General features: G+C 33.9%; 1 protein-coding gene across 1 annotated transcript in view; it reads left to right on the top strand.

Annotated features, from left to right (window-relative positions):
- The window catches only part of LOC148941114 (synaptotagmin-15-like), a 326,984-nt gene that overhangs the window by 51,252 nt on the left and 248,968 nt on the right, over positions 1 to 26,764 (top strand). Inside the window, exon 2 of the mRNA XM_089104584.1 lies at positions 8,271 to 8,557. Coding sequence (XP_088960710.1) covers positions 8,271 to 8,557 — 287 coding nt within the window. The remainder of the gene's footprint in view (positions 1 to 8,270; positions 8,558 to 26,764) is intronic.

The raw sequence follows: 26,764 nt of genomic DNA, 5'->3' as shown, positions 1-26,764 counted from the left end.
CAATGAAAGAAATTCAAAATGAACTTTGAAAAATTAAGATAATGTAAAAATCCAAAATGAACTTTGAAAAATCAAGACAATGTAACTGTGTCACGGTAAACCACGACAAAACACTATTGAAATATTCCAACTCTTTTATTTCAATTAAATAAATCAAAAATAAACTTTGAAAAATCAAGAGAATGTAACTGTGACAAGGTAAACCACAACAAAACACTACTTAAAAATTCCAACTCTTGCATTTCACGAAAGAAATACAAAATAAACTTTGAAAAATCAAGAGAATGTAACTGGAACAAGGTAAAGCACAACAACACACTACTGAAAAATTCCAACTCTTGCATTTCAAGGAAATAAATTCAAAATAAACTTTTAAAAACCAAATAAAAGTAAGTGTGATATGGAAGACCACGACAAGACACTACCGAGATATTCCACCTCCTGCATTTCAACGACAGAAACTCAAAATGAACTTTGAAAAATCAACATATTGAAGCTCTGACATCGTAAAGAACAAGAAGACACTACTGATATATTCCAACTCTTGCATTTCAACGAAAGAAATTCAAAATTAACTTTGAAAAATTAAGAGAATGTATCTGTGACAAGGTAAACCATAACAAAACACTACTGAAATATTCCAACTGTTGCATTTCAAAGAAATCAAAAATTAACTCCGAAAAATCAAGAGAACGTAACTGTGACAAGGTAAGCAATGACGAAACACTACTGAAATATTCCAACTCTTGCATTTCAACGAAAGAAATCCAAAATAAACTTTGAAAAATCAAGAGAATGTAACTGTGACAAGGTATACCACGACAAAACACTACTGAAATATTCCAACTCGTGCATTTCAATGAAAAAAATCCAAAATCAACTTTGAAAATTAAGAGAATGTAACTGTGACAAGGTAAACCACGACAAAACACTACTGAAATATTCCAACTCTTGCATTTCACGAAAGAAATTCAAAATGAACTTTGAAGAATCAAGAGAATGTAACTGTGACATGGTAAACCACAACAAAACACTACTGAAATATTCCAACTCTTGCATTTCAACAAAAGAAATCCAAAATGAACTTTGAAAAATCAAGAAAATGTAGTTCTGAAACTGTAAACCACAAGAAAACACTACTGAAATTTTTAAACTCTTTCATTTTAACGGAGTAAATCCAAAATGAACTTTAAAGGATCAAGAGAATGTAACATTGACGAGGTAAAGCACAAAAAAACGCATTTCAACGAAAGAAATCCACAATGAACTTTGAAAAATCAAAAGAGTGTAACTGGGACACGGTAAACCCCGACAAAACACTACTGAAATATTCCAACTCTTGCATTTCACGAAAGAAATCCAAAATGAACTTTGAAAAATCAAGAGAATGTAACTGTGACAAGGTAAACCACGACAAAACACTTCTGAAATATTCCAACTCTTGCATTTCAACGAAACAAATCCAAAATGAACTTTAAAAAATCAAGAGAATGTAACCGTGACAAGGTAAACCATAACAAACAATACTGAAATATTCCAACTCTTTCATTTCAATGAAAGAAACCCACAATGTAGTTTGAAATGCTTATAGAATCTAACTATGACTAGGTAAACCAAGAAAAGACATAATCGAAATGTTCCGACTCTTTCATTTGAACGAAAGAAATCCAAATTGAAATTTGAAAAATTATAAGAATGTAACTGTGACAGGGTTAAATCACAACAAAACATACTGAAATATTCCAACTCTTGCATTTCAACGAAAGAAATTCAAAATGAACTTTGAAAAATTAAGAGAATGTAACTGTGACAAGGTAAACGACGAGAAGACACTACTGAAATATTCCAACTCTTGCATTTCAGCAAAAGAAATTCAAAATGAACTTTGAAAAATCAAGAGAATGTAACTGTGACAAGGTAAAGCACAACAAAACACTACTGAAATATTCCAACTCTTGCATTTCAACTAAAGAAATTCAAAATTAACTTTGAAAAATTAAGAGAATGTAGCTGTGACAAGGTGAACCATGACAAAACACAACTGAAATATTACAACTCTTACATTTCAAAGAAATTCAAAATGAACTTCGAAAAATCAAGAGAACGTAACTGTGACAAGGTAAGCCATAACAAAACACTACTGAAACATTCCAACTCTTGCATTTCAACGAAAGAAATCCAAAATGAACTTTGAAAAATCAAGAGAATGTAACTATCACAAGGTAAATCACGACAAAACACTACTGAAATATTCCAACTCATGCATTTCAAAGAAAGAAATACAAAATGAACTTTTAAAAATCAAGAGAATTTAACTCTGACAAGGTAAACCATGACAAAACACTACTGAAATATTCCAACTCTTGCATTTCACGAAAGAAATTCAAAATGAACTTTGAAAAATCAAGAGAATGTAACTCTGACAAGGTAAACCATAACAAAACACTACTGAAATATTTCAACTCTTGCATTTCACGAAAGAAATCCAAAATGAACTTTGAAAAATAAAGAAAATGTAGCTCTGACACGGTAAACCACTAGAAAACACTACTGAAATTTTCAAACTCTTGCATTTCAACGAAGGAAATCCAAAATGAACTTTAAAGAATCAAGAGAATGTAACTGTGACAAGGTAAAGCACAAAAAAACACATTTCAACGAAAGAAATCCACAATGAACTTTGAAAAATCAAAAGAGTGTAACTGTGATACGGTAAACCCCGACAAAACACTACTGAAATATTCCAACTCTTGCATTTCACGAAAGAAATTCAAAATGAACTTTGAAAAATCAAGAGAATTTAACTGTGACAAGGTAAACCACGACAAAACACTACTGAGATATTTCAACTCTTGCATTTCAACGAAAGAAATTCTAAATGAACTTTTAAAAATTAAGAGAATGTAACTATGACAAGGTAAACCACGACAAGACACTACTGAAATATTCCAACTCTTGCATTTCAACGAAAGAAATTCAAATGAACTTTAAAAAATCAAGAGAATGTAACTGTGACAGTGTAAACCACAACAAAACACTACTGAAATATTACAACTCTTGTATTTCAACGAAAGAAATTCAAACTGAACTTTGAAAAACTAAGAGAATATAGCTGTGACAAGGTAAACCATGACAAAACACTACTGAAATATTCCAACTCTTTTCTTTCAACAAAAGAAATCCAAAATGAACTTCGAAAAATCAAGAAAATGTAACTGTGATAAGGTAAACCATAACAAAACACTACTGAAATATTCCAACCATTGCATTTCAACGAAAGAAAATCAAAATGAACTTTTAAAAATCAAGAGAATGTAACTGTGACAAGGTAAAGCACAACAAAACACTACTGAAATATTCCAACTCTTGCATTTCAACGAAAGAAATTCAAAATGAACTTTGAAAAATTAAGAGAATGTAACTATGACAAGATAAACCACCACAAGACACTACTGAAATATTCCAATTCTTGCATTTCAACGAAAGAAATTCAAATGAACTTTGAAAAATCAAGAGAATGTAACTGTGACAAGGTAAAGCACAACAAAACGCTACTGAAATATTCCAACTCTTGCATTTCAACGAAAAAAATTCAAAATGAACTTTGAAAAATTAAGAGAATGTAGCTGTGACAAGGTAAACCATGACAAAACACTACTGAAATATTCCAACTCTTTTATTTCAACAAAAGAAATCCAAAATGAACTTCGAAAAATCAAGAAAATGTAACTGTGACAAGGTAAACCATAACAAAACACTACTGAAATATTCCAACTCTTGCATTTTAATGAAAGAAACCCAAAATGAACTTTGAAAAATCAAGAGAATGTAACTGTGACAAGGTAAAGCACAACAAAACACATTTCAACGAAAGAAATCCACAATAAACTTTGAAAAATCAAGAGAGTGTAACTGTGATACGGTAAACCCCGACAAAACACTACTGAAATATTCCAACTCTTGCATTTCAACGAAATAAATTCAAAATGAACTTTGAAAAATCAAGAGAATGTATCTGTGACAAGGTAAACCACGACAATACACTACTGAAATATTCCAACTCTTGCATTTCAGGAAAGATATCCAAAATTAACTTTGAAAAATCAAGAGAATGTAACAGTGACAAGGTAAACCAATAATAAACACTACTGAAATATTCCAACTCTTTCATTTCAAAGAAAGAAATTCAAAATGAACTTTGAATAATTAAGAGAATTTAAAAATCCAAAATGAACTTTGAAAAATCAAGACAATGTAACTGTGTCACGGTAAACCACGACAAAACACTACTGAAATATTCCAACTCTTGCATTTCAAGGAAAGAAATCCAAAATGAAATTTGAAAAATCAAGAGAATGTAACTGTGTCAAGGTAAACCGTGACAAAACACTCCTGAAATATTCCAACTATTTCATTTCGACGAATTAAATCCAAAATGAACTTTGAAAAATCTAGAGAATGTAACTATAACAAGGTAAACCACGACAAAACACTACTGAAATATTCTAACTCTTGTATTTCAATGAAAGAAATCCAAAATGAACTTTGAAAAATCAAGAGAATGTAAATGTGACAAGGTAAACCATGATAAAACACTATTAAAATATCCCAACTCTTGCATTTCACGAAGGAAATTCAAAATGAATTTGGAAAAATTAAGCGAATGTAAATGTGACAGAGTAAAGCACAACAAAACACTACTGAAATATTCCAACTCTTGCATTTCAAGGAAAGAAATCTAAAATGATCTTTGAAAAATCAAGAGAATGTAACTGTGACAAGGTAAAGCTACAAGAAACTACTGAAATATTCCAACTCTTGCATTTCAACGAAAGAAATTCAAAATGAACTTTGAAAAATTAAGAGAATGTAACTGTGACTAGGTGAACCACGACAAAACACTACTGAAATAATCCAACTCTTTCATTTCAATGAAAGAAATTCAAAATGAACTTTGAAAAATCAAGAGAATGTAAAAATCCAAAATGAACTTTGAAAAATCAAGAGAATGTAATTGTGTCAAGGTAAACCACAACAAAACACTACTGAAATATTCCAACTCTTGCATTTCAAGGAAAGAAATCCAAAATGAAATTTAAAAAATCAAGAGAATGTAAGTGTGACAAGGTAAACCATGACAAAACACTACTGAAATATTCCAACTCTTGCATTTCACGAAAGAAATTCAAAACGAGCTTTGAAAAATCAAGAGAATATAACTGTGACATGGTAAACCACGACAAAACACTACTGAAATATTCCAACTCTTGCATTTCACGAAAGAAATTCAAAATGAACTTTGAAAAATCAAGAGAATGTAACTGTAACACGGTAAAGCACGACAAAACACTACTGAAATATTCCAACTCTTGCACTTCAACGAAAGAAATTCAAAATGAACTTTGAAAAATCAAGAGAATGTAACTGTGACAAGGTAAAGCACAACAAAACACTAGTGAAATATTCCAACTCTTGCATTTCAAAGAAACAAATTCAAAATGAACTTTGAAAAATCAAGAGAATGTAACTGTGACAAGGTAAAGCACAACAAAACACTACTCAAATATTCCAACTCTTGCATTTCAATGAAAGAAATCCAAAATGAACTTTGACAAATCAATAGAATGTAACTGTGACAAGGTAAACCACGAAAAAACACTACTGAATTTAAGTATGTTTCATCTCATTCGAAGACATGTAAAAAAAAAGTTGAAAAAAATATATGATGAAAAAAAAAAAATCAAAAAAAAATAATGGGGAGGGGGGGCAAAAATTTGGAGGGAGGGGGCGCCCTTCGAGTTTGGGGATAGGGGACCTTTGGGGGGTCTATGTCTCTGCTGGTTAGGGTCGTTGGTGCTTATGATCCTTGATGGCTCGTACTCACATACACCTTACTACTTGATTTGCAAGGATTTCTAAGGTTTGTTCTGAAATTCATTATCAAAATTCTTTTCTTGCCATCTACATCTCTCTTAGTATCAACTTTTTAGTATACTATAACGTTAGACTCTATTTTAAACTGACAAAACTGTTCAAACGCCACTTGTGTATTATACAGAACACATCGAAGAAGTAAAGCTAGATCAAGTCATAAGACCATTTTATCATCGTTAACAATTTCCATAGATTGATATTGTTCCAAATTTATAATAAATAAGGTATAAATTAACATGGTCTTCAGGGTTACCTTAACTGCTAATCACTTTAACCCTTTTTCTCCATCTTCATACGATCCAATTCGCAAATGCTATATAACTATTTTTTGCCCTATTATTCAAATAAGATCGTTCGTACAGTCCAATTCGCGAATCCTTTATCCCTTTTTGCAAATGTCAATCAAACAATTCTGATTGTTGTATCCAATTTCTTAATAACAAAATACTCTCGAGTTATGGCAATTGTCCAAAAAATCAGAAAACAGTCGCTTTTTAAAATGTGCACGTGAAACTCTAGTGTATACCATGTGAGGGAGTACTGACTCTCTTTCAAAAGTTGTAGAGCATCAAGCAAACAGTATGGAAAGGAACATAATGCCATAGAATAGCATTGGAAGGAACATAAACCCTTAGAATAGCATAGGAAGGAACATAAACCCTTAGAATAGCATAGGAAGGAACATAAACGCTTAGAATAGCATAGGAAGGAACATAAACCCTTAGAATTCCATAGGAAGGAACATAAACCCTTAGAATAGCATAGGAAGGAATATAAACCCTTAGAATAGCAAAAGGAAGGAACATAAACCCTTAGAATAGCATAGGAAGGAACATAAACCCTTAGAATAGCATAGGAAGGAATATAAACCCTTAGAATAGCATAGGAAGGAACATAAACCCTTAGACTAGTATAGGAAGGAACATAAACCCTTAGAATAGCATAGAAAGGAACATAAACCCTTAGAATAGCATAGGAAGGACCATAAACCCTTAGAAAGGTATAGGAAGGAACATAAACCCTTAGAATAGCATAGGAAGGAACATAAACCCTTAGAATAGCATAGGAAGGAACATAAACCCTTAGAATAGCATAGGAAGGAACATAACCCCATAGAATAGCATTGGACGAAACATAAGCCCTTAGAAGAGCATAGGAAGGAACTTAAACCCTTAGAATAGCATGTTAAGGAACATTAACCCTTAGAATAGCATAGGAAGGAACATAAACACTTAGAATAGCATAGGAAGGAACATAAACCCTTAGAATAGCGTAGGAAGGAACATAAACCGTTAGAATAGCATAGCAAGGAACATAAACCCTTAGAATAGCATAGGAAGGAACAAAAACCCTTAGAATAGCATAGGAAGAAACATAAACCCTTAGAATAGCATAGGAAGGAACATAAACTCTTATAATAGCATAGGAAGGAACATAAACCCTTAGAATAGCATAGGAAGGAACAAAAACCCTTAGAATAGCACAGAAAGGAACATAAACCCTTAGAATAGCACAGGAAGGAACATAATCCAAGCAAATCCATACTTAATGACCCTAGAAAGGTGCAAAGGACCTTAATGCACCAAAATAGCACAGGAAGGAATAGAAGGTATGAAAGTTCCATAGGTACATGCTCTAGAAAGGTGCCAAGAACCGTAATCCACCCAAATAGTAAAGGAAGGAACATAATGTGCTAGAATTCAATATTAGCATTCTACTCATGTGGTGAAAATTTTCCAGGGGAATTATTCGGGGGAATCCTCCGCGAGGGTGATTTTTTTCTGGGGGGAGGATTTTTTATGGGGGAATTTTTGCATACCATTGACTATAGCTTATTTAACTTCTATACATGATTCCAGTATTAAAAAAGCGAAACCTGCCCACCTCGTCTACTAAAATAAAATGTATGTATAAATAACGGGCATTTACAAAATATCTAGCCCTTCTCCTCTGTGCTAGGGTGGTAACATACCCGTAGAGGCACTTTTTTACCACTTGAAGATCATTTCCATGGCAAGGGCAAGTCAAATATCTATCTGCAGAGACTAGTTATTCCTCCAATCACTTTTACCGTTAAGAGTAGCACTAGAACTTTGAATTTATAATTGAAAGAGCATACTCTCAAGTTTTTACACCATCTTTTCCATACTAAATGACGAGAACAAAAATAGCTCAGACATCAAACTTTCTTTACCAAATTGATACTTCTGCGTTGATTCTAATAAAAATTACTATGGGATACTATCGCCTCTTACTAGGTTGCTAGCTACCGCTGCAACCCGGATAAGATACTCTAGAATCTTTATTTAGAGCATATACAATGTGATTTCTTACAGCGTACGTGAAATTGAGTTCTCCCTCCCTCCCATTGTGTCTCCACTAACAGTTGCCAATACACGTTCAAGAACTGCTTCGGACTCGTCTACGTCGACTGGAAGTGACGATGAATCCATCGCTAGATTTAGACCACAAAGAAGTTTCAAAGTTCCTTCCTACACTAAAAATTTCCCGAAGTCATGTCCTCCGACTGGTCGTGTTAAAAACAAGGGCCCACATAGATGCAACAGCGTAACACGATCTCAATCACCAACACAAATTCCTACTCCAACTCTACCTAGTCCTAGTAAGTATATTACAGACCCTTTAACCCAATTTACAACTTGTGACTCTAAGCTAGGTTGCGGTATTGTAAATAGAAGGTATGTTCCACGAAATAGAATTTAAAGGAAAATTAAAATATTGAAAATGCATTCTAGGTGTTTTGTTTTTTTAGTGTTTTGGTTTGATTTGTTTTTTTAGTGTTTTGGTTTGATTTAGTGTTTTGGTTTGATTTGCAATAAATGATTTTTTTTGGGCATTTACGACACGGTAAACGAAAATTTAATGTAATAAGTTTTAGTTTTAACTACTTTTCTGAAATTAACTGAGCAAAAAACACAATAAGAAATATTTTTTTTTGTAAAAATTAAAAAAGCCTACCTGTTTTGGAAACCAAATAAGATACTCAAAATTATGTTCAACCAATCACCCCATAGACTGGAATTACTCTCTCTAATACAATCATTTCTTAAGATTTTCTCTTTAATTCCTGATCTACTTCCTTCGTAAAACAGAGATATAATGCTGTAATTTTAGCTTGCCTTAAAAGAACACAGCCACAGGTAAAGCTAAAGCATAGATCACCCAAGGAGATAGGGGCATGGGCCTCAACATGAAATGATGAAAGTGAGAATCGTTAGCATTGAGTTTAAAATTTTACTGTAAATTGTGACGGGTGAAAATACATTACAAAATTTACCTAAGACTAAACACTGAAATAAAAAAAAAATTGATAAAAATACGCTTTAACTCCAAATGTATTAAAAATAACCGAACATTTTTTTTTCTTTTTATGTGAAAAAATTTAAGTTTTTAGACTGACCAAAGCGTCATACGGTCAAGAAATATGCCAAGACCTCCCTGGGTTTTACTTTTATTCTTTCAAACTTTGTAATTTTTGGGTAGCAAGGAAATTTTTTTTGATACTCTTCTATTATAGCGCCCATGCTAAGTTCTTCATCTAAGTGGAACCTGTTTCTCTGACAAACCCTACTGAAAAATAACAAAATATGATGACCATATAATACTTTAGAATCTCTATAATACCTTAGAAATAAATTTGGGCTATATATTTGCGCATTAAGGGAAGGGGGAATGTGTTAGGTACAACAATTCTGCATATTATGAAGTAAGAATTGTTTTCTAACTTCTTACTATCCAAATACTTTACCCCCACCTCCCCTAATGTGCAAATATATAGCCCAAATTGTATAGCCCAAATAAGAAAGTAACGAAGAAACCGGTTCTACAGTGCGTCAATAGATGAAGAACTAAACCTAGGTGCTGTAAGAGAATAGTACCCTTTTTTCACGTTTTGGGAATATAGCGTCTTTTAAAGTCTTTTTTTATACTTTCAAATATTATGTTTGCTAGAAAAGTCGGTTTGAACTACTCCTAAGGACTTCAAATTTCGTTTGCACTAACTATAAAATTCATTTTGAGAGAGCAGTGCGTAGGCAAATTTGAAACAAAACGGCAAATTGTATGAAAATGCCGGAAATTTGAAAAATCTTCAGATTTAAATTAGTTAATGCATTAATTAAAAGTTACATTAAATTATTAATTAAATAATAATTAAATGGCTTTATGATGTCCCAAACTTCGCTTGAACAAGCTCAGACCTTTGGCCCTAAGAAATAAATTATAGTAAATACCAAAAATGGGTTACAAAATTTGGTAGCAAAACAGGCCTTGTCGCTTGCGGTGTTAAATAAAATGAAAATATGTTCTCTGTGGAAAGTTAAGATCCGAGCTAAAAGTCCAAATGAACAGAAATTAACCAGAAATCAACAGAAATTAATGTTTTTTCTTCTATAACTTTATTTAATCAAATAATACTACTATTTTGATTACTAAATATCAGTATATGTATATTAAACTGACAATGCAAATTCATTTGTATTTTTGTTTTTCAGTAAAGTACAAATTATGTTCTGGCCTTGGGAAGGCAGAGGGGTTTTGAGCCCAACTTATGTTAATTTCTGCTCGTTTTGAGTTTGACTCGGTTATTTATTGTAGTTTCAGGCTTTGTAGATTATTTGATTTTATTTTTGCTCAATTTTTGTTGAATGGAGTTCTTTACTTTTCTTTGAAAAACTTATTTTATGGAAAAAAAATTTTTTAATTAATTTCTGTTCGTTTTATATTGAAATAGTCTTTTCCAGGGAGAAAAATAATGATTTAAATCTTTTATTTTTTTTTTAACTTTATATTTTGGCCTGCTTTTTGTATGCTGGAAAAAAAATTTCAGCAATGTTTAAGAACATACAACCTTTTAAAAACCTGCACACAAATAGTAGTGTTTAATTTAGCTGTATCCCTCATTTAGTAGCTCTGAAATGAAAATCCTGATGTCATTCGCAAAAAAAATCTGCTTACTCTTTTTGATAGCTTGGATACACTTACACCATTTTGATTTGGCCTCATTTCAAGATCAGAAGCATCCCCGGAAGTTTGCATATAATAGCCTCAGTCGTTCTTGGGATACTGCTGAGATGCCTTATTGGGAATTACCATTAACACAGTGCATTTTGATTTAATCTTAAGACAACATTTATTTTTTTAACATAATAGGCAAATGGGAGGATGGGCGTGGATGGGGGACTAGCTGCCCTCCAATCAATTTCAACTATTAGCCCTATTTAGCCCTTTCTATTTTCAATCAAATGAGCCCTTTTCGGAGTTCCTAAAACAACTCCTTCGATACAAAATGCCCTGTTCTAAACAAAAAAAAAAATAAAAAAAAAATAAGAAAAATACATTGTACCCACATCGATGTTTACTATAAAATGTCAAGCCTTCTAATAACTTTCGACTATTAAAAATGGCATTAGGCCTTTCATTTTCCGATCGAATGAGCCCTTTTTGAGTTTCTACAATAACCCTTTCTAAAAGCAATTTATATGTCCCAAGGACATAAATTACAACTCTTGCCCTGGGGTCTGTGAGGGAGTTGTCATCCTCCAAGACCTAATTTCCAGAACTTTCAGCTATGTTGAACAAAATGGCTATCTCAAAATTTTGATTGGATGTGTTTAGGGAAATGGTGGGCGTGAGAGAGGTGTTAGTTGCTCTCCAATCGCCTTCAGCTATTAAAAAGGCACTAGCCCTTTTAATTTTCAATCGAATGAGCCCTTTTGAAGTTTCTACAAAAACGCTTTCAATAAAAACCTTATATGCCCCCAGGACATAACTTACAACACTTGCCCAGAGGGCTAGGGAGGTGCAGTCGTCATCCTCAAAGACCTAATTTCCTGAACTTTCAACTACGTTGAACAAAAGACATAATTTCCAGAACTTTCAACTACGTTGAACAAAATGGCTATCTCAAAATTTTGATTGGCTGTGTTTGGAGAAATGGTGGGCATGAGAGGAGGGTTTGTTGCCCTCCAATTACTTCCGATTATTAGAAAGGGCACAAGTCCTTTCGATTCCAATCGAATAAGCCCTTTTTGAAGTTTCTACGACAATGCTTTTTATAAGAGCCTTATATGCCCCAGGGCCTTACTTACATGAGCCGTTTTTGAAGTTTCTACGACAACGCTTTCTATAAAAAAAAAAACCTTATAAAAAACTTACAACCCTTGCCCTGAGGGCTCTGGGGGGGGGGGGGTTGTCATCCTCGAATACTTAATTTCCAGAACTTTCAATTACGTTGAACAAAATGACTATCTCAAAATTTTTATTGGATGTATTTGGGGGAATGGTGGGGGTGAGAGGGGGTTAGTTGCCCCCCAATCACTTTGGACAATTAAAAAGGGCACTAGCCCTTTGAATTTCCAATCGAACGAGCCTTTTGGAAGCTTCTACGACATACCTCTCTATAAAGACCTCATATACCCCCAGGGTATAACTTACAACCCTTGCCCTGAGGGCTGTGGGGGAGTGTCCTCCCCAAAAAAATAATTTCTATCTGAAAATCAACTACGATGAACAAATTGGCTTTCTAAAAATTTTGATTGGATGTGTTTGGGGAGATGGCGGGTGTGGAAGGGGTGTTATTTGCCTTCTAATCACTTTCGACTATTAAAAAGGGCATAAATCATACCAATGCCCAATTGAATGTGCCCTTTTCGAAGTTTCTACAACAACTCCTTCGATACGAAGTGGCCTGGTCTAAGGCCAAGAACCAAAAAAAAAAATAATATATTGTGCCAACATGTTTCTTTACTTAGGCAGCGCTATTGCGCAGCCTATGATATCTATTAAGCTTCAAACTTTGGTTTTCTTTTTTAAGGTTTTTTTTGTTGTAATCCATTGTTAAAATATATACAAATATTTTTGCAATTACCAGCCACCGGGCCCCAGCACTCGGCACGCGACAGGCTTTTATGTATGGATTCTTATTGTCGCTTGTCTTCTAACCGCAGACAATTCGCAGTCTTTTCATACTGCAGCCTTTTCAAAGATATTTGATTATTAAAGCAAGTCCGAAATAAAATACAGATATTTTTGTAATTACCAGTTTTTTGCTTTTTACGCAATTTAATGTCATTTCATACTGTGTCTGTTCAAAGATATCTGATCAGTGAAGCTAGTCCGATTTCGAACAATGATTAAAACATTTGGTTTTCCTTTTTAAGGTTTTTGAATTGTTGTAATCCCTTGTCAAAATGGAAAATCACCATTTATAGTAACTGCAAATTTTTGTTTTTTGGGCCTTCCTACTGACATTATGTAACTGGTTGCGTTCAAACCGAGTCGATTTTCCGGGTTGCAGCGGTAGCTAGCAACCTAGTAAGAGACGATCACCTCCAATGTCAAGAAATATAAAACCCCCCAACTCCTAAAAAAAGAGTCAGATCAAAACAAAAAGTACACCATTAGAACCGCCTTGTCCGAATCCTCTATAAAGGAAACTTACCTCCCTTTGGCTTGAATAACAAAGAAAATATATTGGCTTGAAAATCAAGAAAATTGACTTTTACCACGTTATTCTCCACAAACGGGATATTTTTTTCTTTCCGCTTTTTCTTTCTGCTCAGCTAGCTGGGCACTGGAAAATCATAGAGAGCTGTATAATAGCTCATTTTAAAGGAAATTGCAACATCTAGTCACTTTTGTATTTAAAAATAAAATACTTTTTAAAGTAGAATCAATTTTGTCAAAAAAATTGCATTTTTGATGTATTTTCATACTGCAGTCTTTTCAAAGATATTTGAATTTTGAAGCAATAAAACAGTCCATGTAATGAACTCTATAGTAATAATAGCTACTTGTCTCAATAGTAACCGAAACTCCTGGAACCAAAATTTTCTTTTTTGGCTTAATCGCTAAAATTATTATGTAAACTGCAAAAATATTTATGATGCCTAATCAGTAATAGTAATTTTTTAATTTAAACAACAAAAATACATGAAAATTCTAAAATTAGTTTTGCTTTTTGTCTCCTGGAAGAAATTTTTTTTTCATCTCAGTTCAAATTTATTATTGTATCCTGTAACCCGTAAAGTACATATCTCCATATTATTGTCTCATAATTGCAATTATTTTAGTTTTCAGTCCAGAATCACTAAACTTATTATTTAAACTGCAAAAATATTTATGGTGTCTAACAAATAATACTAATTTTGTAATTCAAACAAGATAAATACCTGAAAATTTTAAAATTAGTTTTGTTTTATGCTAGGTTTTAGATACTCGATTACAATAAAGAACGACACCTTGCCCATGTTAACTAAAACATAAATAGGGATTATGTAATTTCGATCAGTATCATGGCTGTAGAGATGGCTGAAACCTAGTCCGGGTTGCAGCGGTAGCTAGCAACCTAGTAAGAGACGATCACCTCCAATGTCAAGAAATATAAAACCCCCCAACTCCTAAAAAAAGAGTCAGATCAAAACAAAAAGTACACCATTAGAACCGCCTTGTCCGAATCCTCTATAAAGGAAACTTACCGCCCTGTGGCTTGAATAACAAAGAAAAGAGCTGGGCTTGAAAATCAAGAAAATTGACTTTTACCACGTTATTCTCCACAAACGGGATATTTTTTTCTTTCCGCTTTTTCTTTCTGCTCAGCTAGCTGGGCACTGGAAAATCATAGAGAGCTGTATAATAGCTCATTTTAAAGGAAATTGCAACATCTAGTCACTTTTGTATTTAAAAATAAAATACTTTTTAAAGTAGAATCAATTTTGTCAAAAAAATTGCATTTTTGATGTATTTTCATACTGCAGTCTTTTCAAAGATATTTGAATTTTGAAGCAATAAAACAGTCCATGTAATGAACTCTATAGTAATAATAGCTACTTGTCTCAATAGTAACCGAAACTCCTGGAACCAAAATTTTCTTTTTTGGCTTAATCGCTAAAATTATTATGTAAACTGCAAAAATATTTATGATGCCTAATCAGTAATAGTAATTTTTTAATTTAAACAACAAAAATACATGAAAATTCTAAAATTAGTTTTGCTTTTTGTCTCCTGGAAGAAATTTTTTTTTCATCTCAGTTCAAATTTATTATTGTATCCTGTAACCCGTAAAGTACATATCTCCATATTATTGTCTCATAATTGCAATTATTTTAGTTTTCAGTCCAGAATCACTAAACTTATTATTTAAACTGCAAAAATATTTATGGTGTCTAACCAATAATACTAATTTTGTAATTCAAACAAGATAAATACCTGAAAATTTTAAAATTAGTTTTGTTTTATGCTAGGTTTTAGATACTCGACACGGGATTTTGTGTGCTTAATAATTTTAAATCTTGAAAAAATATGGTCTCACGCGAGTGGAAAAAAGAAAGAATAACCAAAAACAATATCAAAATAGAACAATCCAAATTTCTACTAATAGAAAACTTTACTACACAAAAAATAAAGCTAACATCCTGAAATATAAGAAAAGTTTATTTAAAAGAGATAAAAATGCCACCAAACGCAATAAAGCTCGAGCACGCGTAAGGATTGCTACTAAGATGTCTTGTGATCCAGGATTTAAGAAAATGAAATCCGGGTTGCAGCGGTAGCTAGCAACCTAGTAAGAGACGATCACCTCCAATGTCAAGAAATATAAAACCCCCAACTCCTAAAAAAGAGTCAGATCAAAACAAAAAGTACACCATTAGAACCGCCTTGTCCGAATCCTCTATAAAGGAAACTTACCTCCCTTTGGCTTGAATAACAAAGAAAATATATTGGCTTGAAAATCAAGAAAATTGACTTTTACCACGTTATTCTCCACAAACGGGATATTTTTTTCTTTCCGCTTTTTCTTTCTGCTCAGCTAGCTGGGCACTGGAAAATCATAGAGAGCTGTATAATAGCTCATTTTAAAGGAAATTGCAACATCTAGTCACTTTTGTATTTAAAAATAAAATACTTTTTAAAGTAGAATCAATTTTGTCAAAAAAATTGCATTTTTGATGTATTTTCATACTGCAGTCTTTTCAAAGATATTTGAATTTTGAAGCAATAAAACAGTCCATGTAATGAACTCTATAGTAATAATAGCTACTTGTCTCAATAGTAACCGAAACTCCTGGAACCAAAATTTTCTTTTTTGGCTTAATCACTAAAATTATTATGTAAACTGCAAAAATATTTATGATGCCTAATCAGTAATAGTAATTTTTTAATTTAAACAACAAAAATACATGAAAATTCTAAAATTAGTTTTGCTTTTTGTCTCCTGGAAGAAATTTTTTTTCATCTCAGTTCAAATTTATTATTGTATCCTGTAACCCGTAAAGTACATATCTCCATATTATTGTCTCATAATTGCAATTATTTTAGTTTTCAGTCCAGAATCACTAAACTTATTATTTAAACTGCAAAAATATTTATGGTGTCTAACCAATAATACTAATTTTGTAATTCAAACAAGATAAATACCTGAAAATTTTAAAATTAGTTTTGTTTTATGCTAGGTTTTAGATACTCGACACGGGATTTTGTGTGCTTAATAATTTTAAATCTTGATTACAATAAAAGACGATCATTGGAATAACAAACAATTGCATACATTGGAATTAGCTAGCTACTTGATTGCTTGAGACTCGTCTCTTACTATTTCAAAGAAGAAATAAATCCGGTTGCAAATCCGGGTTGCAGCGGTAGCTAGCAACCTAGTAAGAGACGATCACCTCCAATGTCAAGAAATATAAAACCCCCCAACTCCTAAAAAAAGAGTCAGATCAAAACAAAAAGTACACCATTAGAACCGCCTTGTCCGAATCCTCTATAAAGGAAACTTACCTCCCTTTGGCTTGAATAACAAAGAAAATATATTGGCTTGAAAATCAAGAAAATTGACTTTTACCACGTTATTCTCCACAAACGGGATATTTTTTTCTTTCCGCTTTTTCTTTCTGCTCAGCTAGCTGGGCACTGGAAAATCATAGAGAGCTGTATAATAGCTCATTTTAAAGGAAATTGCAACATCTAGTCACTTTTGTATTTAAAAATAAAATACTTTTTAAAGTAGAATCAATTTTGTCAAAAAAATTGCATTTTTGATGTATTTTCATACTGCAGTCTTTTCAAAGATATTTGAATTTTGAAGCAATAAAACAGTCCATGTAATGAACTCTATAGTAATAATAGCTACTTGTCTCAATAGTAACCGAAACTCCTGGAACCAAAATTTTCTTTTTTGGCTTAATCGCTAAAATTATTATGTAAACTGCAAAAATATTTATGATGCCTAATCAGTAATAGTAATTTTTTAATTTAAACAACAAAAATACATGAAAATTCTAAAATTAGTTTTGCTTTTTGTCTCCTGGAAGAAATTTTTTTTTCATCTCAGTTCAAATTTATTATTGTATCCTGTAACCCGTAAAGTACATATCTCCATATTATTGTCTCATAATTGCAATTATTTTAGTTTTCAGTCCAGAATCACTAAACTTATTATTTAAACTGCAAAAATATTTATGGTGTCTAACCAATAATACTAATTTTGTAATTCAAACAAGATAAATACCTGAAAATTTTAAAATTAGTTTTTTTTTATGCTAGGTTTTAGATACTCGATTACAATAAAGAACGACACCTTGCCCATGTTAACTAAAACATAAATAGGGATTATGTAATTTCGATCAGTATCATGGCTGTAGAGATGGCTGAAACCTAGTCCGGGTTGCAGCGGTAGCTAGCAACCTCCGGGTTGCAGCGGTAGCTAGCAACCTAGTAAGAGACGATCACCTCCAATGTCAAGAAATATAAAACCCCCCAACTCCTAAAAAAAGAGTCAGATCAAAACAAAAAGTACACCATTAGAACCGCCTTGTCCGAATCCTCTATAAAGGAAACTTACCTCCCTTTGGCTTGAATAACAAAGAAAATATATTGGCTTGAAAATCAAGAAAATTGACTTTTACCACGTTATTCTCCACAAACGGGATATTTTTTTCTTTCCGCTTTTTCTTTCTGCTCAGCTAGCTGGGCACTGGAAAATCATAGAGAGCTGTATAATAGCTCATTTTAAAGGAAATTGCAACATCTAGTCACTTTTGTATTTAAAAATAAAATACTTTTTAAAGTAGAATCAATTTTGTCAAAAAAATTGCATTTTTGATGTATTTTCATACTGCAGTCTTTTCAAAGATATTTGAATTTTGAAGCAATAAAACAGTCCATGTAATGAACTCTATAGTAATAATAGCTACTTGTCTCAATAGTAACCGAAACTCCTGGAACCAAAATTTTCTTTTTTGGCTTAATCGCTAAAATTATTATGTAAACTGCAAAAATATTTATGATGCCTAATCAGTAATAGTAATTTTTTAATTTAAACAACAAAAATACATGAAAATTCTAAAATTAGTTTTGCTTTTTGTCTCCTGGAAGAAATTTTTTTTTCATCTCAGTTCAAATTTATTATTGTATCCTGTAACCCGTAAAGTACATATCTCCATATTATTGTCTCATAATTGCAATTATTTTAGTTTTCAGTCCAGAATCACTAAACTTATTATTTAAACTGCAAAAATATTTATGGTGTCTAACCAATAATACTAATTTTGTAATTCAAACAAGATAAATACCTGAAAATTTTAAAATTAGTTTTTTTTTATTCTATTTTTTAGATACTCGACACGTGATTTTGTGTTATTAATAATTTTAAATATTTAAAAAATATTGTCTCACGCGAGTGTAAAAAAAGAAAGAATAACCAAAAACAATATCAAAATAGAACAATCCAAATTTCTACTAATAGAAAACTTTACTACACAAAAAATAAAGCTAACATCCTGAAATATAAGAAAAGTTTATTTAAAAGAGATAAAAATGCCACCAAACGCAATAAAGCTCGAGCACGCGTAAGGATTGCTACTAAGATGTCTTGTGATCCAGGATTTAAGAAAATGAAATCCGGGTTGCAGCGGTAGCTAGCAACCTAGTAAGAGACGATCACCTCCAATGTCAAGAAATATAAAACCCCCCAACTCCTAAAAAAAGAGTCAGATCAAAACAAAAAGTACACCATTAGAACCGCCTTGTCCGAATCCTCTATAAAGGAAACTTACCTCCCTTTGGCTTGAATAACAAAGAAAATATATTGGCTTGAAAATCAAGAAAATTGACTTTTACCACGTTATTCTCCACAAACGGGATATTTTTTTCTTTCCGCTTTTTCTTTCTGCTCAGCTAGCTGGGCACTGGAAAATCATAGAGAGCTGTATAATAGCTCATTTTAAAGGAAATTGCAACATCTAGTCACTTTTGTATTTAAAAATAAAATACTTTTTAAAGTAGAATCAATTTTGTCAAAAAAATTGCATTTTTGATGTATTTTCATACTGCAGTCTTTTCAAAGATATTTGAATTTTGAAGCAATAAAACAGTCCATGTAATGAACTCTATAGTAATAATAGCTACTTGTCTCAATAGTAACCGAAACTCCTGGAACCAAAATTTTCTTTTTTGGCTTAATCGCTAAAATTATTATGTAAACTGCAAAAATATTTATGATGCCTAATCAGTAATAGTAATTTTTTAATTTAAACAACAAAAATACATGAAAATTCTAAAATTAGTTTTGCTTTTTGTCTCCTGGAAGAAATTTTTTTTTCATCTCAGTTCAAATTTATTATTGTATCCTGTAACCCGTAAAGTACATATCTCCATATTATTGTCTCATAATTGCAATTATTTTAGTTTTCAGTCCAGAATCACTAAACTTATTATTTAAACTGCAAAAATATTTATGGTGTCTAACCAATAATACTAATTTTGTAATTCAAACAAGATAAATACCTGAAAATTTTAAAATTAGTTTTGTTTTATGCTAGGTTTTAGATACTCGACACGGGATTTTGTGTGCTTAATAATTTTAAATCTTGATTACAATAAAAGACGATCATTGGAATAACAAACAATTGCATACATTGGAATTAGCTAGCTACTTGATTGCTTGAGACTCGTCTCTTACTATTTCAAAGAAGAAAAAGCCGTAGGCTTTTCCTGTGTGTAATCAGTTTATTATCATAGACAGCGCGCTAGCACTGCCTGAGTAAAGAACGATGTTATCCGGGTTGCAGCGGTAGCTAGCAACCTAGTAAGAGACGATCACGTCAAATGTTAAGAAATATAAAAACTCATAGTTCCTAACAGAGGAGTCAGATCAAAACAAAAAGTACACCATTAGAATCGCCTTGTCCGAAACCCCTGTATAGGAAATTACATTAAAAGACGATCATTGGTATAAAAAACAATTGCATACATTGGAATTAGTAAGCTACTTGATTGTTTGAGGTTCGTCTCTTACCATTTCAAAGAAGAAAAGCCGTAGGCTTTTTCCTGTTTGTAATCAGTTTATTATCCGGGTTACAGCGGTATTACATAAAAGATCGATAACGTTCATGATAAATCCGGTTTGCAGCGGTAGCTAGTAACCTAGTAAGAGACGATCACCCCCCATAGTAAAAACTAAAGTAACCCATAACTCCTGAAAAAAGATTCAGATCATCCGGGTTACAGCGGTAGCTAGTAGCCTAGTAAGAGACGATCACGTCCCATATTAAGAAATATAAAAACCCATAGTTCCTAAAAAACAGTCAGATTAAAACAAAAGTACAGCATTAGAACCGCCTTGTCCAAAACCCCTGTATAGGAAACTTTCTGTCCCTTGGCTTGAACAGCAAGGGAAGTATATTGGCTTGAAATCCAGAAAAGTGGCAGCTACTACAACATTCTGCCTAAACCGCATATTTGTTTTTTCTTCCTTTTCCACGGATAGCTTGGCACTGGAACATTGTAGAGAGTTGTTCAATGGCTCATTATAAAGAAAATTAATTGGGCTAAAAATCATTTGTAACTAAAATAAATTATTTCAAAAAGATAATTAACTTTTCCACTAGAAACTAAATTTTTGATGTCTTTTCATACTGCAGTCTTTTCAAAGCTCCGGTTTGCAGTGGTAGCTAGCAACCTAGTAAGAGACGATCACGTCCAATGTTAAGAAATATAAAAACCCCTAACTCCTGAGAAAAGAATCAAATCAAAACAAAAATTACACCATTAGAACCACCTTGTCGAAAACCCCTATTAAGGAAACTTATCACTCTTTGGCTTGAATAACAAAGAAAATATATTGGCTTGAAAATCAAGAAAATTGACTTTAACCACGTTATTCTCCACAAACGGGATATTTTTTTCTTTCCGCTTGATTTTTCTCCTCAACTAGCTGGGCACTGGAAAATCTTAGAGATCTGTATAATAGCTCATTTTAAAATAAATTGCAACATCTAGTCACTTTTGTAATTAAAAATAAAATACTTTTTAAAGTAGAATCAATTTTGTCAATACATTAAAAGACGATCACTGAAATAACAAACCATTCCATACATTGGACTTAGTTAGCTACTTGATTGTTTGAGTTTCGTCTCTTACTATTTAAAAGAAGAAAAAGCCGTAGGCTTTTTCCTGTTTGTTAAATTGAAAAGATAGTGCTTTTATCCGGGTTGCAGCGGTAGCTAGCAACCTAGTAAGAGACGATCACGTCCAATGTTAGGAAATATAAAAACCCATAGTTCCTAACAGAGGAGTCAGATCAAAACAAAAAGTACACCATTAGAACCACCTTGTCCGAAACCTCTATAAAGGAAACTTACCGCCCTTTGGCTTGAATAACAAAGAAAATATATTGGCTTGAAAATCAAGCAAATTGACTTTTACCACGTTATTCTCCACAAACGGGATATTTTTTTCTCTTTTCTTTTGTATCCAGAGATAGCTTGGCACTGGAACATCGTAGAGGGTTGTTCAATAGCTCATTTTAAAGGAAATTAATTGGGTTAAAAACCTTTTGTAACTAAAATAAATTATATCTAAAAGAGAATAAATTTTTCCACCAAAAACTGCATTTTCGATGTCTTTTCACACTGCAGTCTTTCAAACATAATCGTATACCAGCGGTAAGATTTGAACCCACGCGTCCGAAGAGACTGGTGGCTAACACCAGTGTCTTGGACCACTCGGCCAGGCTGCTTACCCTTGAAAGGAAACTTACCGCCTCTTTGGCTTTAACAGCAAGGGAAATATATTGGCTTGAAATATCTAACAAAAGCGATTCGATTTTAAGCGTTCAAGCGAGTCGATTTTTTCTAACAAAAAAACATACAAATTTTAAAGTTTTTCAGGTATTTGTTCAATTTTAAAATAAAACATTAAAATTATTGATGAGGCACCGCAAATATTTTTGCAGTTTACAATAATAAATTTAGTGATTCTGAACTGAACTTAAAAAAAAATTCAACATTTTTTCATGTCTTAATAAGACATTGATTATACTTAAAAGATAAGAAATTTGGTAATGACGTTTTTCTCTTCAACGATTTCTACTAAGCTTCAAACTTTCGGTTTTCTTTTTTAAGATTTTGATTTTTTCTAATTCCTTGTTAAAATATACACAAATATTTTTGCCAGTTTTTCTATATTTATTTATATATTTATATATTACCAGTTTTTTGCTCTTTACGCAATTTAATGTCTTTTCATACTGCAGTCTTTACAAAGATTGATTATTGAAGCTAGTCCGATTTTTGACAATGATAAATACTAAGCTTGAAACTTTTGGTTTTCCTTTTTAAGGTTTTTGAATTGTTGTAATCCCTTGTCAAAATAGAAAATCACCATTCATAGTAATTGCAAATTTTCGTTTTTTTGGGCCTTCCTACTGACATTATGTAACTGGTTGCGTTCAAACCGAGTTGATTTTATCTAACAAAAGCGAGTCGATTTTAAGCGTTCAATCGAGTCGATTTTTTCTAACAATAAAACAAACTAACTTTAAAATTTTGGAAACAACACCTGAACTAACGCGTCAAAAATGAAAATGAAAATCAGAGACACAGGCGGTTAGAATGTGTGTGAAAACGACAATTAGAGCGAGTTAAAAATGAAAATGAAGAGCAAAGACACGCGCAGTTAGAAAACATACGACAACGAACAAGTGAGGGAGTCAAAAATGAAATGTAGAGCAGCAAGTCAATGAAAAGCAACCTGGGCAGCGGGAACCAAAACGTGTCAAAATTAAAAATAATAGCGATGATGATTGGGATTTTGACATGGATAAGGTGATCAATACCTACCATACCTTTGTTAGAAAAACACAGGTTCGGCTATATGTATTTCATAATGACGAGAGATAAGCCAAGGTTTAACGAAGCAAACAAATTGATAATGATAGCGATGATGATTGAGTTTTGGATTTTCACAACGATAAGGTCATCAATACATACCATACCTTTAAAAATCAAAAATATTGACTGGATAAATCTTTGGAAGAAAAAGAAGTTTTTGTCCCACCACCTAAACGATTAAAACAAACGAAGGTTCTGTGACGCGTCTTTCATAATGACAAAAGACAAGCCAAAGCAAAAGAAGAAGTTTCTGTCCAGCCACCTAAAAATTAAAAGAAACAGAGGTAGTCGTCAATGCCTTCCACACCATGTGAAATCAAAAACCTGGACTAGATAAATAGTCGGAAGAAAAAAAAGTTTTTGTCCCACCACCTGAACAACTGAAAGAAACAAAAGTTCGGCGATATGCCTTTCATAATGACAAAAGACAAGCCAAGGAAAAAGTTAAGGGTTCAATAAAAAAAAATGTATTTATACAAAGCACCACTTTTAATTTAAGGTCCATTTGGACATCATGACATCAATAAAAGGCTCAAATTGTCAACGTTTAGAAAACAAGCGACAGTAAGAATCTATATATAGAAGCCTGCATTGTGCTGAGTGCCAGGGAACGGCAGTGAAGCAACCGAGCTTCCGATATCATATATATATATATATATATATATATATATATATATATATATATATATATATATATATATATATATATATATATATATATATATATATATATATATATATATATATATATATATATATATATATATATATATATATATATATATATATATATATATATATATATTTGTGTATGTATGGGTGTGTGTATACGCACCTCTGGTAATTTGTGGTTTCCAAGTCTAAAAATGGCTATTTGAAACTAGGCCCTACCATATATCTATTCAAAATCGTTTAAGCTGCCTCAATGAAATCCGAGTCAAACTAAAACTTTAAATATTAAAACTGTCAAACTAAAACTTTAAAACTAACTAAACGCTCCATGTTAATGAGCAGCCTCAACCTGATGAGGTGGGTTGAGCCCACCCCAGGGACTCTCAGTATCTAGGCAAGTCCTAGCTCTAATTAGATTCAAGGCCTAGGGTCGGTTGGGCCTGTAACCCTCCACCCGAAAATTTTACCGCAACGAAAAACGATGATACTGCCTCGGCTGACCTACCCCCTCCCCTTTACCTTCCACGACCCCAGCACGTCCCTGGACCGATTTTAGACCATCGAATGAACCTTATTGACGAAGGTGGAATACGACTCGCCACCTGGAACGTACTCACATTCAACTTTCCTGGAGCTAAATCAATGCTTGCCTATGAGCTAAAACGCTTCAATATAGCTGTGGCTGGCCTAACGGAAACCTACCTTGTCGGAAGAGAGTCCGAGGATATTGGTGAAGGATATCACCTGATCTGTTCTGGTGACCCAAAAAGGAAGACAAATGGTGTAGGTCTCGCGCTGAACGCTAGAGCCAAGAGATGCCTTCTTTGGTATAAACAAATTTTAGATAGAATACTGATGGCTCAGCTCCAGCACAAGCATGGAAAGTGGACAATTATTGTATGCTATGCTCCCACCAATCCTAGTTCTGCAGAAGAGAAGGATCAGTTCTATGCGGAGCTCTCAGCAACCTTGTCTAGAGTCCCACCCCACGACATCATCACTTCTGGGAGACCTTAACGCGACGGTAAATGACAGGGAGGGTGTGTGGAGAAGTGTTCTCGGCCCTGTGACTCCAGATTCACTGAATGACAACGGACAAAGACTCCTCCAGCTCAGCAAATATGCATAATCTCGCTATTTCAAACACGCTCTTTCAAAGAAGAGATATACACAAATATTATTTGTATAGTAACAAGAGCCAGACGAAAAAGATGATCGATTATGTTATGATCTCGCGTCATTGGAGCTAGTCGATAACAAATGGTTGGACTTATAGGTCCGCTGAGCTTGGAAACACAGACCATAGGATGGTAGTCGCCACACTCAGGCTACGCCTGAGAGCACAAGGACAAGAAAGATGGCCTCCCAAGCTTGATCTGAGTAGTCTAGCTACATCTCAGATGCACCAGAAGTATGCTCTCGATATCTCTAACCGGTTTAGCTGCCTCCAAGTTCTGGACGACCCTGAAGTAGCCTGGAAGTCTTTCAATGATAACATACTCGATTCTGCTGGCAGTAAACCCTGGATATCCCAGAAGACTCTGTCTGTAATCGAGCTGCGCCGGAAGGCCCGTTTAGCAAAGAATATGCCAGAGTACAGACGACTCAATGGCCTGCGCAATAGTCTACTGCACAGTTACAGGAAGACCTTCGTCGACAAGAAAGCCAGCGATCTTGAAGATGCCTCGAGAAAAAGAGACACCTGCTCCCTCTACAAACACCTCCGCGAGCTGACGGAAGGGAGGACTTCCACCGTGAGCCGTGTTTTTTCTGCTGACGGAAGCATGCCGGATGACGATGCAGGCCAACTCTCTGCCTGGAGCAGTCACTTCTCAACGCTTCTGAATACCGAGGCAGTTGCTCATCCCGACCCTGATATGATTCAAGCAGCAATGACCACACCCGAGGCTACTTCCTACCTCGTATCGCAACCGTTTACCACCTTTGAGATCCAAAATGCTTTAAAACAGTTAAATAATAATCGAGACCCCGGCGTCTGTGGTATTTCTGCAGAACTCCTCAAGTACGGGGGTGCAGCGATGATTCTGTGGCTCCAGATAATCTTCTCAGCTGTATGGATGACGGAAAGCATACCGAATGACTGGCGTTCTGGCATCATATTGCCGCTCTGGAAACGTAAGGGCAGCCGTCAAATCTGCTCTAACTATTGTGGGATCACGCTTCTCTCCGTTCCTGGTAAACTCTTCGCCATGTCACTCCTGGACATGTTTTCCAGCTTTTTGCGTAGAAAGAGAAGAGCCCGGAAGCCGGATTCCTGCCCGGCAGGTCGATGACGGAACAAATGTTTACTGTGCGCCAGTTGATGGAGAAGACGCAGGAATTCCACCAAAAAGCGTATATCGCGTTCGTGGACTTTAAGGCTGCCTTCGATTCTGTTGATTGCCGTTCACTTTGGCTGATACTAAGAACTACGGGTCTACCCAAGAAATATTGATCACTCTTTGAAAAGCTGTATGAGGGTAAGGAAAGCGGCGTGCAAGTCAATGGAAGACGTAGTCCCATCTCCCTAGTGAAGTCTGTCATGCGGCAAGGTTGCACCATCGCTCCTGAGCTTTTCCATTATGTCATTAACCATATTATGGCCAGTACGATAACTCGCCTTCAATTCGGTCTTCAGTTCGGAGACCAGGTACTCTCTGATGCGGACTTCGCCGACGACATAGCGCTAGTTGCGAACACCATCGATAAGAAGACCAAAGCTCTCCAGGTGCTTTCAGAAGAAGCCTCGAAAGTTGGACTGAAGATCAACTGGCAGAAAACCAAAGTTATGCTCCTTGAGCCCCCCACGTCCCGTTCTACTGTAAAGGAAGTCAACATCGGAAGCAACCGAGTAGATGTGGTTGAGGACTTCCCTTACCTGGGATCTATTCTGTCGAATGATGGCTTGATCACAAAAGAGCTTACATCTCGAATTGCCAAAGCTTCAGCACTTGTTGGGAGGCTTA

This window comes from Artemia sp. Qi Xiang Cuo, chromosome 18 (assembly GCF_049724085.1).
Source record: "Artemia sp. Qi Xiang Cuo chromosome 18, ASM4972408v1, whole genome shotgun sequence".
Lineage (NCBI taxonomy): Eukaryota > Metazoa > Arthropoda > Branchiopoda > Anostraca > Artemiidae > Artemia > Artemia sp. Qi Xiang Cuo.
This window is presented reverse-complemented; position numbering and strand designations above follow the sequence as displayed.